The 16,793-nt window shown below is 52.3% G+C and overlaps 1 protein-coding gene and 1 pseudogene across 1 annotated transcript; one reads left to right on the top strand and one right to left on the bottom strand.

Annotated features, from left to right (window-relative positions):
* The first annotated feature begins 1,287 nt into the window (after positions 1 to 1,287).
* LOC123406461 lies at positions 1,288 to 1,471 on the top strand (annotated as a pseudogene).
* A 1,970-nt stretch (positions 1,472 to 3,441) lies between these two features.
* Positions 3,442 to 15,829, bottom strand: LOC123401355 (probable helicase MAGATAMA 3). Its single transcript, XM_045095139.1, has 20 exons — positions 15,639 to 15,829; positions 15,406 to 15,556; positions 15,169 to 15,314; positions 14,670 to 14,867; positions 14,359 to 14,556; positions 14,233 to 14,268; positions 13,960 to 14,045; positions 13,675 to 13,725; positions 13,267 to 13,375; positions 13,070 to 13,175; positions 6,239 to 6,336; positions 6,071 to 6,169; positions 5,901 to 5,993; positions 5,721 to 5,774; positions 5,274 to 5,332; positions 5,107 to 5,191; positions 4,673 to 5,032; positions 4,457 to 4,579; positions 4,052 to 4,138; positions 3,442 to 3,968 (listed from the first exon to the last, which is right to left on the bottom strand). The coding sequence occupies exons 1-20, from the start codon at positions 15,768 to 15,770 to the stop codon at positions 3,747 to 3,749; spliced, it is 2,493 nt and encodes an 830-aa protein (XP_044951074.1). The 5' UTR covers positions 15,771 to 15,829; the 3' UTR covers positions 3,442 to 3,746.
* Positions 15,830 to 16,793: the final 964 nt, after the last annotated feature.

Genomic DNA, 16,793 nt, shown 5'->3' with positions numbered 1-16,793 from the left:
CTTTTATAACTGGCCAAAATCTTGAAGTTAAATCCCTGCACACGCAAATGACAAAACCTTTGCTTTTATTCTGTTTTCCAGGCTGAGATATGAACAGAGAAGCCACGGCATTGGGCCATGAGTAGGAATTAAGCTAAGTTATCAGGTCATGACTGGGAATTAAGCTGAGCCATTGGGCCTACAAGGCATCTGGGCTGCTATGGTGAAATTAACGTGGAAGCGCAGGCAGGTATATAAGGTCATCTTCACCGCGCGACCCTAAATCGTCCGGGTGTCCGTTTAAGGTAAAACGGACAAATAGACGACCCACCGCACGGGAGCATACCCATTTTTTGCCATGTCCGTGTCCGTTTCTACCCTATTTTCAGACCGAAGTTGGTCTGGGTTTGGGGTCAAAGCGGACAAGAAACGTCCGCCTTCGCGTCCTCTTCGCCCGCCTGTGTCCATGTCTGGCCCACATGTCACCCTCTCTCCCATCTTCTCTCCCGTGACCACCATGCCCGCCCGTGCTGTCCTCCGCCGCCGCACGCGCTGCCCTCGCCCCCACCTCCGGTGCTGCCCTCGCCCCGCCCGTGTCGCCCTCGCCTGCCGCTCGTGCACCTTGGCCCGGTGCTCGCGCTAGAGCAGGCAGCAGGCGTGCGGCCGGGTGCGTGTGTGCGGTGTGGGCGCGAGCGCGGCGCGGCGAGGCTGGGGTGCGTGCGTGGGCGAGACTGAGCACGGGCGTGCGGCGTGGGCGAGGCTGGGGTGCGTGCGTGGGCGCGGCTGAGCGCGGGCGCGGGCGCGACTGGGGCGGGCGAGCACGGGCGCGGGCGCGGCTGGGGCGGGCGGGCGCGGGCGCGGCTGGGGCGGGCGAGCGCGAGCGCAGGCGCGGCGCAGCTAGGGTGGCTGAGCGCGATCGTGGGCGCGGCGGGGGTGCGTGAGTGCGGCGTGGGCGTGGGCGCGGCTGGGGCGGCTGAGCGCGAGTGCGGGCACGGGGGGTGCGTGCGTGCGGCGTGGGCGCGGCGAGGCTGGGCGTGGCCTGCTACGTGTTCGAGAAAATGACGAGCTGAACATCTGGTGAAATGGGTTAGAAATGGGGTACCAGCGTTGGGTGGAAGGTATTTGTCCGGCCTCTGTCCAGCGTCCGTTGTTCGGTTTTTTACCCCAAACAGACAAAATCCAAACGAAATTGGACGTCTGTTTGGGATCGTGCTGTGAAGTTGGCCTAATGACCTGTTTTTGATCCGTGCGAGCAACACGATCAACTCAGAAAGCTATAAGATGAGGCCGATGACAACTTATAAAAGCATACCTTTCTCGGCCTTTTGGCTAAGATTAAGTGTAGTATATATTCTTATCAGTTTAATATCTGACTAGCGAAAGGGGTCGTGCGTTGCAACGGGAGAAAAAAATACCACACGCTTTTAATCTTTTTATAATCATTTTGATTTATTAAAATAATAAGCTAACTAACTAATGTAGTCAGTCCTATCCTATTTTATTGAGAAATCAATCCGTCCATTGTTAATTCCACCATGATGAGAAATTGAGCGGGACAAGCAAAGCAAAACAAAGAGGCTACGTGAACTGATCAATGGACTGTTATCTTATTTCACTCATGGGATAGAGAATGTGGGATCAGATGACAAACTGAAGGTGGTGTTCCATTGTCTGTCTCTACAACAATGCAATCTTACATTCAATACATTCATTCATCAGCAAACAAATCCTCACAAAACAAATTTTTTTGCCGGTGCTTGGCACACGGTTGGAGGCATGGGAGGGGATCTCACCAGATGATGAGTTCCTGTCGGAGGAGGGGATACGATGAGGGGAGCAAGGGTTAGGTGCCTCTATCTGGCCATAAGGAGTCGCCGTTGCCGCGCCATAACCTCGGAGTTCCCCGTGTGAGCCATGGAGGCCCGCCTCCACCTGCAAGTACTTCGCTCCGCCGCGCCTTATCCGCGCGCCACCGCCTTTCTGCATCGAGCAGACGCATCATCCCCAGTCACTGTAGATGTCGCGTTGATTTGATCCAGAAGCTGTGCTCGAGCGCCGAAACGGGGACAGCAAGCGGGCAGAGGTACGACCGCGGAGGCGGGTGGGTTGAGATCGACAGCAGTGGTGGTTGAGGTCGGCCGCGGCGGCGAGTGGTGTGGCAGCGGCCTGGGCACAGGCCAGGGTGGACCAGGGTCGACACGATGCGCTCGAGCGCCGCAACGGGGGCAGTGAGCGGGGAGATGTACGGCCGCGGAGGCGGGTGGGTTGAGATCGGGAGCGGTGGCGGTTGAGGTCGACCGCGGCGGCGAGTGGTGTGGCGGCGACCTGGACACAGTCCAGGGTGGCCCAGGGTCGACAGGAGGAGGCGATGCGTACGGGTATAATTTTTGCAGCGAATCGTTTTTTCCTTTTGCGTTGCAGATAAATGATGGAGCGAGTTGAATAACAAAAATTACAGGGGCTTTTTTATAAAAAAGTTGCGGTGGGTTTTCCGACGGAAGCAATAGCCGCTTTATTATTAGGTATAGATATAGATAGGTGAGTCATGTATTCACAATGATATTAAATTATTTTTTTATGGGAAGGGTTTACCACAATGGCTTGCCATTGAAGCCCTCATGTGCCGCTTGAACGTTGCACTATTGTCCAAGCTGGGCATCCCAACCAATACAAAGTTAATAATAATTTGTGTTCCTGTCAGAAACATAAACAATTTATGAGTAGTCTTCTAAACAAATAAATTTTACTTTTAATCGGTTACAATCCTAATGAAATCAGTTTCTTGTTACCAGGTGTATCATAAGACATGGATGATTCAACTACCTTCTCACTTCAGAGCCGGAAGATTTCCCTATGGCCGTGTTTCGTGCTTATTTGGGTTAGAGTTTGATGGGACCTAGAAAAAATTACTTTTTCCTCCGCCTTCATCATACCAAATCTTGATTAAAGGAGTCAAATGATTGGAAAAGTGTTTTTATTGGCAATCTAACCATGTCATCCAAACACCTCTTTGGTTATTAGTTCAAGGTTAGAATCTAACTCTAACCGAGTTAGAGTATCGCATATGGATGTGCGTGAGATTGTTTTCCTATACTTATTGATCAAATGGATACCTTGTACATGACTTGGTCAATTACAAGACTATTTTATTTCAGGCATTTTGAATACTGCTGCACACTCTTATTTCCTTAGTGCCCGCCAGAGCAATAGATACACTTTCAGGGTTGGACTATAATGTCGGGTGGCTCATACAACAGCAAAGGCTATGTGTATTTCAAATTTGGATCTCAATTTTTAAGGATTGTGGACACAAATCTTGTGAACAACCACATATCCTTTTTGGAAAATTTTAAACCTTTTAAATTTGGGTTTTGTGATGAGATGGGAGTATGGCAGCACCTAAGCCATAAGAGCCACAGCAAGGTTCACGACACGTGCCAGCCTCTGGCGAAGAAAGAAATGTAGCCAGGGAAGGACCGGTTGTCATTCTTCACCAAATTCCAGCACATGTGTCTATATAAGCATATAGACACAGCAGAAGCCAGAGCTGCTGCACTTCTGCGGTTAACATTTTTTGTTCCTTAATAATGTATGCATGGAGTCAGTGTAGATGATTCGTCGGGCGGGCAAGCCACGTGCACCTGCCTCTAACCCCCTAAAATTTGCTAAGAATAACAGAATTTCTAACATGCAAAACTTCGCTCTTCTATGTTATGTACCCGGACTCTGATAAAGTTCCTCCTCCAGCAATAGATCAAGGACAACAATCAATCATCACCACCCCCTCCATCGTCAGCCTCCATGGCGTCATAATCATCTCCATCCGCTTGATGGTCACCAGCATCGTCGGCGTCCATCACTTCTTGCCTCGCAACTACTTCATTGATTGCTTCTATTGCCTCGGATATCCTCGCATCCAGAACAGGTCTTTCCACCTTCATGGTTTTGAAATTATCCTCTGCAAAGAACGCGGTGAATGGCTTTGGCACCTGCGAGATGATCATGGTTAGTTACATTCACCAAATGTTGATTTTCTACACAAGCTTCAAAAGAAAGACAGTAGCGATCTCACCTTGAAATAACGGTTTCGCTCTTTGGCGCTCTCGACAAGGTTGGTCCAGTGTTTATCTTTCTTAAATGTTGAAGAGGAACCTATTACCTGTATCACACACTACTTTGTTATTTCGGTATTTACCAACAAAGAATGATAGTTTACACAAAATAAGCCAACTCCTGATTCCCAGTGAGATGTAGAATGGGTAGAATACATCAACTCGAGTTATACATCGCACAGCTTGTTCGTCTAAAAAAGGAACTCAGGCACTATAACCTCCATACTGTCACACTGCGTAATCCATGAACAAACATGTACGGTTTGTGTGTCCAATACAATTAAACCCCGTCTTTTCTACCAGTGTGTATGCAATGTGCATCATCAAAAAAGACAACATTTGATGTTTGGATAAAGATCACTTACTAGTACAGCAGATCTAGCTCTGGTGATGGCAACATTCATTCGCCGAAAATCAGAAACAAACCCAATACTTTGCTCCTTATTGCATCGAACACATGAAAAAATGACGAGTTCCTTTTCACGGCCCTACATGTGAGCAACAAGATGCCATATTACAATCGCTGCAATCCACTAGATTACATAGAGCAGATCTGCAATGCATGTTAATAAACTAGTTACCTGGAATCCATCAACGGTGTTCACATCTATAACTTCCTTTGATTGGTCGCCAAAGGTCGACCGAAAATGGTCCGTCAAGAGTTTCACCTGACCCCTGTATGGTGATATAACAGCTACTTGAGAACTAGATTTGAGTTCTGGATAGCGCGTGGCCAATTGGTGATATAGGAGGGTTATGAATTCCACTTCATCCTCGTTCACCATCGAACCACTTCCAGACAGATGAGATTCAACCCCATCAACATCAAAGAAGCAAAATGGTCCAAAGCAGCTGTAGGAATGCCATGGACGTTTTTTGTCGAGTCCCTCCCCGTCTTCTAGGATGCCTTCATAGAATTCTTTTGAAGGGAATACACTAATCTGTTTATTGAATGTATTAATAAAATCAGAAAGCCATCCAGTTTCCAGCTTACATGAATCAAGTGGGATACTACCTCTGGATGCATACGATATTGAATTTTGAGCATTTGCACGGGAAAACCAGCAGCTTGAAATCTCTGGAACAAACTTCTTCCATAACTGATGGATAACTAGCATTGTATTAGCATTGCAATATGTTAACAGTGTGAATCAATTAAAGAAAAATAAGGGGACGTCTTACCCTAACTTCCGAGCAGTCGTTGAAATTACAGTTGCAGGCAACTGAACTGGGTCACCAACCTGGTAGGAATATCAGAAGTGATGGTGAGAATACAATGTAACCACTGTTAGGAAAATACTCAAGGTACCTCATGTATCAACATATCAATGGAGTACAGAAGATATGAAGCGAAATGGTCAGGAACAGATGGCTAGGTACGGCGTGCGCGTAAACACGTACAGGAAGAAATGAGAAGCTGGTGAAATTATTCTAGGTTTAATCCACAAGGACATCGATAATACCATCCTGCTGTTGAGTAAATAAAGTACTTAACTAGTACGAGTAATATAATGATTAGCTACAACACACTATTAGTATAGTGATTAGCTATAACACATTGACAAGGAAAAGGTAAACTGCTGAATAGAAGAGATGTGTAAAATCATCTGAGAAAAATAGATTGCGTACAAGAAAAACTTGTCTGCATCCATGAACCAGGGGCACAAGAGTAGCTGGTTCTATCTGAAGACAGAGTGCACATGTCAGATTCAGAAATAATTTGCAAATAGAAGTATAAATGATGCCGTTATCAAAGCCTGATACTGTTAATGTTCCACTAAAAGATAACATGCACAAAAATATACTCACAGCTTGCGCGGCTTCATCAATTATAACAACATCAAAAGCACGAGTCATCCTCGTGAAAATGGCCGATCCACTGAAACTGAGGGTAGAAAACACCTACAAATTTTCCTTGAAAATGAGAATAAAATTTTCAAATATTATCGACAAATATTGATAACAACTGATGTTCGTACAATAGCTGCTTCATCAAGAAGTGAAGCTCTAAGTCGATCACGTTCACCAGCTCCTGGTCTCCCGCCATCTGATGCCACCCCAGATTGTTTTTGGTCCATCTGAAAATATTTGAACTCGTTATAATTGACACAAGTTAGACAGAATGCTTAGCAACTCAAATCACATACAAGGTAATCCATGGAAACTGCTTTGACAGAATGATGCGCCTTCAGTCCAATACGCACAATCTTGGGATTATAGGTGTTGTTATTTTCATCACGTATTCCTGAAAACATGCAATAACTTTGTTACTTAATTTGCGCATGACCAAAGCAATAAGCGCAAGCTTACAAACAATAGTATTTGATCACAGACATATGGATGCAATAATACTTTCATTTGAGAAGGGCAACTTATCATGAGATGGCTCCCCCCTCTCCGCCCCGCTCCCCTCCCTGCTCCCCAGCCGCCTAGCCTAGCCAAGCCCGCCGCCGCCGACGCCCTCCGCCGGTGACCCTCCTGCCTACCCCTCCCTCCCCGGCCCTCGCCCTCCCCGGAGTCATGGCCCCCGCTGACGTTGGCTGTGGCCCGAGCCGCCACCACCGCGAGGATCGCTGGAGAGACTCGGACAGCTCCTCGTCGGACTCCAGCTCCTACCGCAACGTGGTGCGCACTCCTTCGCCTCCACCGCCGGCGCGCCAGCCTCCGGCCGCCCCCGCGCAGCCCCCGCGCGCCCCTGCGTCGACCCGCCTGGGGCCCCACTCGGAGGTCCACCGCGTGGCTGATGCGGCCGTGGACGCGGCAGACGCCGGCGGCGCCTGGGAGCTGCCGAGGAGCAAGCGCCACCGCCGCCCCCGCCGCGCGGACGCCCCCGCGCCGCGTCTTCGTCGCAGCCCCACGCCGGAGGAGGCCGCCGGCCTCTGCTTCCGTTGCCTCGACCCCAACCACACCGTCCGCAACTGCACGAACCAGGTCCGGTGCCGGCGCTGCCTCCTCAACGGACACGAGTCTAGAAAATGCACGCCGGAGCGTCGGGCCAGGGACCGCGCTCTGCTGCCGGTGACCACTCCGCCCCAGCAGCGCGAAACCCCGCCGCGGCCCAGCCAGCCCCCGTGCGCCACGGCACCCGCCGTCGGCCCTGTGGTGCAGCCGCGCGTCTTCATCCCGCGCTCCGTCGAGACCGAGGAGGCAGAGGCGGTGCTGCAGCGCGGGATGGTGGCCACCATCACTGGGTCCAAGCCGCCAGTTACAGCCGACGAGGTCGCGGACACGCTCTTCGCCAACCTCGAGCTGCACCCCGGCAACTTCTCAGTCCACATCCACCACCCGGAAGACTTCCTCATCATCTGCGCCTCCCAGGCCACCAAGGACCGCATCTATGGCGACCACCACATTGAAGGCCCCTCCTTCACGTTGTCCCTCCGCCCCTGGAGCAAGCTAGCCCACGCCGGCTGCGAGAGCCTGGATCACCGCGTGGAGCTCGAGCTCCGCGGCATCCCTGGAACCTGGACACCGTGGAGCGCATCCTTGGCGACTCCTGCTGGGTCGAGCGCCTCCATCCAGGGACGCGTTCCTGGACGGACCTCGCCACCTTCCGGCTCTCCGGGCGCGCCCGCGACCCGGCGTCCATCCGCCGCCATGCCACCCTCGAGATCGTGGAGACCATCCCAGCACGCGTCCCCTCCCAGGCGCCCGCGGTGCGCACTCTCACGTACCGGATCTCCATCCGGCTGGTGCAGGCCGAGCTCGACAGGCCGGCGCCCCCCGCCGGACGACCATGCTGGCGCCGGTGGGGCCCCCCCTCCTGGGCGCACCGATGGCCGCGGCCCAGATCGTCGCCGCGGGCGCAAGCGTCGCCGCCCTAACGCGCCAGCCACGCCCGCCGGCCGGGCCTGCGACGCCACCCTCGACGCCCTGACCTGGTCGGCCGCAGGGGGCTCGCGTCTGGCCGACGGGGTCGCCATGGAGACTGACTGGCGCACCGCCGTTTCCCGCTCTCGTACGGCGCCACCGCCACCCCAATCGGGGCCCGCCACCAACTCGAGGAGGATGTCACCATGGCCTGGCCAGGACGGGGCCCGATGTCCTCGTCGCCGAGCCGAAAGAGGAAAGTGGGTCTGGCAAAAGAAAGCCCGACAGCCTGATCCTGCAGATGCGGACCCCCCCACGGTCCAAGCTGCGACCGAACCGCCTCTGGCCGGGACAGCTGGCGCCTCCCAGTCCACAAGCCGCCCCACCACGCCAGCTTCGGGGCCCGCAACTCCTGTGCACCGTTTGTCGCCTCCCTCGCACGACCAGGAGCTGACCTGCACCTCGCCAGGAACGCCTGTCTCGTGGACCCGCTCGCCACCAGATCCCACGATTGGCAGCTGCGACATGGTCCCGGATTCGCAACCAGACAACGGTGGGCCCACTGGCTCGCAGCCCCTACCGCCCACGGTCCCCAAAGACGATACTTTGTCGAGACAAAGCGATACTTTGGCGGCGTCATCCGCTGCACCCGAGGAAGATCCCACGTCGGGGCCATGCGACGCTCTGGCGGCGTCATCCACTGGCGCAACGCACAGTCCCGCGGCCCCGCCTGCCAGCGCTACTGGCCTGCCAGCCCGCGACCACGCCCCCGCGGATTCAAATCGCGCAAACAACGGGCCGGGCCCCGAGGTGAGCCCACAGCAAATGCCCTCGGTTGGGTTGGGCCGTGACGCCACCGCCGAGCCTTGCTCCGGGATGAGGACGCCCAGCCCCCTCCCTGCGGAAACGGCCCGCCCCACCCCTGACCGTTTTGCCTCGCCACCGATCACGATGAGGAGAGCGCGCCGGAGACCAGAGTCGCACCCAGCTCCCTGGACGCTGGGAGACTTCCTCACGGCGGCCACCGGACAGCTTCGGGCCGCCCTGCCTACACCCGGGAAACGCCCGCGCCGCCAATCCCTCAACTTTGCGCCGCGGCGCGGCCGTTCTGCAACGACGAAGAACGCGGCCTCGGCACCCCCCACCGCGGAGCGGCGTGCTCGCGTGCAGGTCCTGCGCACCCTGGGGATCGTCGGGGCCGACCAGGCCATCACGGCCGAAGCTATGAAGGCCTACGACGGGGTCTTCGCGACCGAAATCTCGGCTGAGGTGATCGCGGCCATTGCCAAGCTGGTCGACCGCGAGCCACCGGCGAGCCTGGCCGCGAGCCCACGTACGCCTGTACCTGCTGGCTGCCTCGTGGAGGTCTAGCCTGTAGTTGTTTCCCATCGTCGAACATGCTAGTTTATGGCTTACAACCTAAAGTTCGTGATTTGGAACGTCTGTGGCCTCAACGCGCGCGCGCGACGCCTAGCGATCCGCTCCCTTATCGCTATGTCCGACACCTCGGTCGTCTACCTACAAGAGACCAAGATGGAACTTATTAGTTCCTCCATTGTCCTAGAGGTGCTCGGGCCGGAGTTCGACGGCTACCTATACCTGCCCGCGGAAGGTACACGAGGAGGAATCCTCCTGGCGTGGAAGAGCCGGGTCGTGACCATCTCCGACCCAATGCTCACCACCAACATCCTTATCGCCAGGGTCGCTGCGCCTGAGTGTACTCCGTGGTGGATCTCCGTGGTCTATGGCCCCCAGGATGACAACGACAAGATCGCGTTCCTCCATGAGATCCGGGAGGTGCGTCATGACTGCCCGGGCCCGTGGATGATCTGCGGTGACTTCAACCTGATCCTGCACGACGAGGACAAGAATAACGGGCTCTTAGATAGGCGGATGATGGGCCGCTTCCGGCGCTGCGTCAACGACCTCGCTCTGAAAGAGGTGTACCTCCACGGTCGCCGCTACACATGGTCTAACGCTCAATCCCCGCCCACACTGGTACACCTCGACCGCGTGCTCTGCACGTCGGACTGGGAGGATGCCGTCGGCATAGGCCACCTGCCTCGCATCTGTGGTTTCCGACCACAGCCCCCTCTTGCTGGACTGCTCCCCCACACCTCTCGCCCACCGTCGTTTCCGTTTCGAGGAGTTCTGGCTGCGTCTCGACGAATTCCAGCAGACTGTGGCGCACGCTTGGGCGTCAGTGGACGATGCTGATCCTTTCCGGCGCCTCCTGCTGCGCCTGCAGGCCACCGCGAAGGCGCTCACCAGCTGGTCTGCGCGGTCAGTGGGCAGCGTAAAGCACAAGCTCACGCTATGCAGGGTGCTCATTCTTAGCTTCGACAAGGCCCAAGAGGAGCGTCCGCTATCGCCACTGGAAGTGTGGCTGCACAAAGACCTGAAGCTGGCCTACCTGGGCTTTGCATCGCTGGAGCGGACCATCGCACGGCAGCGGGCGCGCATCGCCTCGCTGTGAGATGGGGACGCCAACACAACGTTCTTTCACCAGCAGTGCTCCTACCGCCGGCAAAAGAACACGATCTTCAGCCTTACCACTGCAGACCGGCTCCTCACCGAACAAAGCGAGATGTCTGAGGCCGCGTTCACGCACTTTGACGCCCTCATCGGCACCGCCACCGCCCGCGAGTGCACGCTAAACCTGGAGCACCTGATCGACCCTGCCGATGATCTCCAGGACCTCGACGCTCCATTCACGGAGGAGGAGATATGGGACACCATCAAGCGCTTGCCCGCGCGCAAAGCACCGGGGCCCGACGGCTTCACCGCGGAATTTCTCCACGCCTGCTGGGGCTTGCATCAAGCACGACATTGTCGCCGTCTTCCATCAGCTCTTCCAGCTACGGAGCAGAGGATTCCACCACCTCAACCAGGCCATGCTCGCGCTCTTGCCAAAGCGCCCAGATGCCCAGGCCATTGGCGACTATAGACCCATCAGCCTCATCCACCTGGTCGCCAAGATATTCGCCAAAACGCTGTCCCTACGCTTGGCACCAAAGCTGGACAGGTTGGTCAGCAGGAATCAGAACGCCTTCATCGCCGGCCGCTCCCTTCCGACAACTTTGTCCTCGTCCGGCAGTCGACGCGTCTCCTACACCGATTGCGCGCGCCCCGGGTCTTGCTCAAGCTCGACCTCGCGCGCGCCTTCGACACCGTCTCGTGGCCCTTCCTGTTCGAGGTACTCCGTCAGTACGGCTTTGGAGGCCGATTCCTCGACAGGCTGGCCCTCCTGCTGTCGTCTGCACGCACGCGAGTACTGATCAACGGCGAGCCAGGCCCCCCCATTTGGCATCGCCGAGGGCTGCGGCAGGGTGACCCGCTGTCACCTCAACTGTTCGTCCTTGTCGTGGACACACTGGGGCGTCTCATTAAGCGGGCCGTGTCGCTGGGCATCTTGGAGCAGCTGCACCCGCACCGCCCCGTCCCGAAGGTCTCACTCTACGCTGACGACGTGGTACTCTTCTGCCACCCATCCCAGAGTGACATTGCTGCGATCAAGGCGATCCTGGAGCTGTTCGGTCGAGCCTCGGGGCTGCGCGTCAACTACAACAAAAGCTCTGCCACCATGCTCAACTGCGATCCGAGAGATACAGACCTGACCACGGAGCTCCTTGGGTGCAAGATCGCGACCCTACCGCTCACATATCTCGGGATCCCCCTCACCATCAGGCAACCCTCCAGCGCCCAGCTGCAGCCATTGGTCGACAAGGTGGGGGGCATGCTCCCTGGCTGGAAATCTCGGCTCATGAACAAATCGGGCCGCCTCGCCCTCGTCAAGTCAGTTCTCTGCGCTATCCCCATCCACCAGCTCCTCGTCTTCGCCCCTCCGAAGAAGACCACCAAGCTCATTGAAAAAATTGAGAGAGGATTCCTCTGGGAGGGCCGCGCCGCCGCAAACGGTGGCAGCTGCCACGTCAACTGGCGACGCATCTGCCGGCCGCTTTCCCTCGGCGGCCTAGGCGTCCAGGACATGGAGCGCGCGGGGCTCGCCCTACGACTGCGGTGGCTCTGGTTCAGCCGTATCGACGAGGGCCGGGCTTGGCGCGGCCTCGATCTCCAATTCTCCAAGGACGAGCAGGCCCTGTTCTTCGCCTCCACCACACTGGCCGTGGGGGATGGCAGAACGGGGAGATTCTGGGAGGATCGCTGGATCGGTGGCCGCTCCGTCAGCGAGGTCGCGCCAAGGCTATACGCTTGCATCCCCAAGCGACGGCGCAAGCAGCGCACCATTGCAGAAGGCCTCCTCAACCACACCTGGGCTAGAGACATCCACGGCCACCTAGGCATCCATGAAATAGACCAATACTTGCTGCTGTGGCGCGAAACCGAAGGCTTTGTTCTCACCGAGGGACCGGACCAGCTAATCTGGAGGTGGACTTCAAATGGCTGCTACTCTGCGCGCAGTGCGTACCTCGTCACCTTCCAGGGCTCCACTAGCTGCGATGCATGGAAGCTGACCTGGAAAAGCTGGGCGCCACCCCGCGTCAAGTTCTTCCAATGGCTTGCCAATCTAGACAGGTGCTGGACAGCGGACCGCCTGCGCCGCCGCGGCCTTCAACACCATCCACGCTGTGTCCTTTGCGACCAAGAGCATGAAACGATGCGCCACTTGCTAGTCACCTGCCCCTTCTCGCGGCAGGTGTGGCATGACACGCTCTCCTGGCTGCGTTTGACATGCCGGCCGCCAGACCAAGAGGCCTCCCTAAACGACTGGTGGATGCAAACCAAGCTGGACACGCCTAAGGCTATGCGCAAGGGCCTCGCCACGGCAACCCTCCTCACAGCATGGATGCTTTGGAAGCACCGCAACTCATGTGTGTTTGACGGCGAACGGCCCTCCACTGCCGTGCTTTCGGCAAAGATCAGAGAGGAAGCCTCCCTTTGGATTCGGGCTGGGGCCACCGGCCTTGGGACGATTGTGCCGCCTACCTGGGACGTGCACTAGTCTTGTGCAGGCCTTTCTTTCCTTTTCCTTTTCTTTTCTTTCTTTTGAACCCCTGTAGCCTCCTTCTCGAAGGCATGTACTGTACATATTCTCTCCCTTTTCAATGAAAAGAAACGCAAGCCTTTGCGTTTTCCCGAAAAAATAATACTTTCATTTTGATTAACATTTTTCAGCATCATATGACATAGAGCCAAAAATAACTAACCTGTTTGGAGAACACGCAACACAATCTCATCAAGTGCTGAGTTGGACGGAGCACAGACCAACACGTGGGCCCGATACTTGCGGTTGGAACTTACAACTTCAGGTTTCTGTCCAGAATTGTTTTAACCTTGTAAGGGTGAACCATCCACATCCAGACATAATGTCAAATATAGCTAACTACCGAGTATAGAAGAGTACCAGATCATTCCCAGTAGGATAAAAACCATCATCACCATCAACAGGCATAATCATATCTCGAGGATTTGCACCAATTAGCCAAGGAGATGCTTTCATCCAGTTTGCATGCCTATCATGTAAACTCCACAGTAAGATGGTGCTAAGTGCTTGAAAATACTTGTAGTAGAATCTTGCAGAATTTTGCAACAGAAAACACATATAAAAAATTCCCACACAGCACATGAAGGCTGAAGCTAGATGCTGAAGGATCACTATAAATGATAGTGCAAATGTAAACCATAGCAATCTTATCATTTCAGGCAATATCCTTAATCTTATAACTGCTGCATGCTAATCACTCAGCATTTTATGCTTTCCTTCAGCGTTCCAAAACCAAAGAATGTCAGAAACTAACCAGGAAGCACTTACTTGCTCTCTATGTCCAGCTCTGGCCCATGCTTTTGAACATCAAACCCTCCTCTGCAAAAGGATCATGAAGCATGTGAGATACATGCACTCATTTTTATCTGGAAGAAACATTACGACAAAAGAGGAATAAGCTTCTGCAGATTACAGTGTATATGTTTCTGTTGTAACTTTTTATTATGTCATTTCTTATTAAAAAAAGACGAGGATTTTTTTTCTCATCTCCAAAATAAAATTACCAATATGCATTTCACTCAATATTACAGAAAAGAAACAGAAGATTATTACCTAGTCTGCATTCTCGCAGGAGCGGAATGGAGAACAGCACTGAGAAGTCCAAGGATCGTTTGTGTTTTTCCAGTTCCTGGTGGGCCCTACAAATAAGAGTAGAACTCCACAGTCAGTGGTTCATGCTTCTAAGGAGTGCAATGTTCACAGATCTGCTTATACATTCTCCAGAAAATGCATACGTCCAAAATTGATCTCACTTTACATTTTTCTTGACAAGGTAAACAACAATACACTGCAAGTTAGAGCAAAAGGAAAAGGTAGCAGACTAACCTGAATAAGGACAAAGGATCTGCGCGAAAGACCTGCCTGCAGGAGACAATACTAGTCTGTTAGGCACATACATTTCCCTCGGAAGTAGATATGACAACAACATCAAATAGTACAAAGTACGCTCACATTAACTGCATCTAGCTGTGAACCATTAAGATTTGCTTTCAGGTAATCCATAAGTGGCTGGGGTACATTCCAAGCACGATTTTGATCATCTCCATCTCTGTTGTTCTCAGAAGCTGAAAGAATCAAATCCTTAAAAGGATGTGAAGCTACAGAGTGCATTCCAGAGTACTCCCGCAGTATGGTAGATAAGCTGCACATCTGAGTATATTGACCAAAAAGGAAATATCAAGTTCATATCTAGAAGTACATGCCCTTAATAACTGAGACAAGCATGAAAACTCAGGCATTCTTTAGTAACAACCGAAACTCACCTTTAAAATCCACAGAAAGCTATCTGGTTTTGACAAAATGGAAGCAAAGCGCTGTAGCCTTAAAGACTTCACAGGCTGTGCAACATTTAGATTTCGTATTTCCCCCGCCACAAATGTTCTAAGGGAGAGGGTATCTTTACCGCCTCGCTGTTCCACCACGGCAAATGCATATGCGGTAGGATTCACTCCCTCCTCAAACTGCAAAATGCAGGCATATCCTAACCCATCAATATGGTTAACCATGTATGGTGCACAGTAAATGTGGGGGAAATGCAATCAAGACGTATGCTACATAGATCTGATGGACCGATCAATTTTCCCTAAGAAATTATCTGAAAACATCCATACTTAATCTGGTATGTACATTGGTCACAAATGTTTATTGTTTTCAAACATGAGATTTTAACAACAAACAGATTGAGTGTTCGGCAGTCAGCACGCTGTAACATCCACTAAATTGGCTGGGATGTTGTCTGCTTCCTGCTAGCATGGAACTTACTTTCTCTTTGGAGAGCAGGAGGAGGTCATTCTCTGACAGTGACACAATGTCGCGGAGGCCATCGGACACCAGCATGGACAACTTGTGGAAACCCTCGGACTCTGCACATGTTCTCACCGCCCCTCTCTGCCAGTCCAGCTTGATCTCTACTCAAACAGACCACAAACCACAAAATCAAGAACTGATTAATAAACCAAGAGGCGAAAATCGAGAAGCGGCAAGTGTAGCAAAGCCCACCATCCTCCTCCCCTTCGCCATCGTTCCTGCGGCCCTGGAGGATCTGCGCCTTGACCTCCTCGAAGAGCAGCGGCTCGAAGACGCCTAGGTACTCGTCCACCGAGGCGTAGCTGTTCTTCACCTCCCGCAGCCCCTTGGCCTTGTCCGCGCCCTGCCCGGCCCAGCCCGGAGAAGGTCAAGGTTCAGGGATTCCGTCGGGTACTGTTAGTTGGTGCGGAGGGATTCGAGTGTACCTTGGAGGCGGCGACGATGCGGAGGTAGTCCCAGCTGAGCACGATCTTGAGGAAGCGGTCCGTGGTGGAGGCGGGCGAGGAGGAGGCCCCGCCGCCGCCGCTGCCGCTGCCGCCGGGCTTGTCAACCGCCATGGATTTCTCTCCGCGGCGGCAGAGGTTTGGGGGGTTTAGGGTAATGTGAGCTGACGGTGGACACGGAGCCCACCGGAGCCGGAAAAGAGAGAGAAATAATACTGAGTGGGCTCTCGACGTTGGGCTCTTATTGGACCGTTCCCGTCCCCCAATGTTCACGAAGCAAAAGTAAGGCCTCTTTGGTTTGGTGGACCCGGCCCACACTTGGGAAGCAACAACCTCTTTTTTCGTATTTTTTACGTTTTCTGTTTCGTTTTATTTGCTTTTTTACATTTGTTTATATTTCAAATATTATAAATAACTCATTATAAAAAATCACTAATGAAACATTTGAAAAATGTTAAACAAGTATTTAAAAAATGTTAAATATGTATTTGAAAAATATTGAAGAAGTATCTTAAAAAACATTATTCTTGTATATAAAAGTGTTAATCAAGTAATTGAAACAAACGTTGAACAAGTATTTTTAAAATGTTTAACAAGTATTTTAAAAATGTAGATCATGTATATAAAAATGTCAGATAAGTATTTGAATAATATTGAAAAAGTGTTTAAAAATATTGAATAAGTATTCAAATATTTAATAAGTATTTCATAAATTTTGAGTGATTATTAAAAAATGCAGAACAACAATCTAAAAAATGTGAGAATCTATTTTAAAATGTTGAATAAGTATTAAAATGTTGAAAAAATATTTAAACATGTTGAATAAGTGCTCAGACAATGTTGAACATGTATACAAAAAATGTTGATCACTTATTACAAAAATGATTTTGATATATACGAAAATGTAGAGTGTAAACGAAAACAAACATAAGAATAAAAAACACAAACAAAAAATGGGGTAGAAAAAAAAGAAAACCAAACAAATAATGGAGAAGAAAAAAAAGACCAAACAAACAGAGAAATCCCAGTGAAAACCGAGAAAGTAGTAAAAAACCAAAAAATGAAGAAAAAAACAGTGAAAATTTAAAAAAAAAACAGAAAATCTAGAAGAAAAAAAACAAAGAAGAAACAATGAAA

Source organism: Hordeum vulgare, chromosome 6H (assembly GCF_904849725.1).
Source record: "Hordeum vulgare subsp. vulgare chromosome 6H, MorexV3_pseudomolecules_assembly, whole genome shotgun sequence".
In the NCBI taxonomy this organism is placed as follows: Eukaryota; Viridiplantae; Streptophyta; class Magnoliopsida; order Poales; family Poaceae; genus Hordeum; species Hordeum vulgare.
Note: the sequence above shows the minus strand (reverse complement) of the source record. Positions and strands in the feature narration are given on the sequence as shown.

Coding starts and splice junctions, on each gene's coding strand:
- LOC123401355 (XM_045095139.1), bottom strand. CDS start 15,770: ATGGCGGTTGACAAGCCCGGCGGCAGCGGCAGCGGCGGCGGCGGGGCC. Junction 14,557..14,669: donor GCTTTCTGTGGATTTTAAAG/GTGAGTTTCGGT, acceptor CAATATACTCAG/ATGTGCAGCTTATCTACCAT. Junction 5,994..6,070: donor TTCTTGATGAAGCAGCTATT/GTACGAACATCA, acceptor GAAAATTTGTAG/GTGTTTTCTACCCTCAGTTT.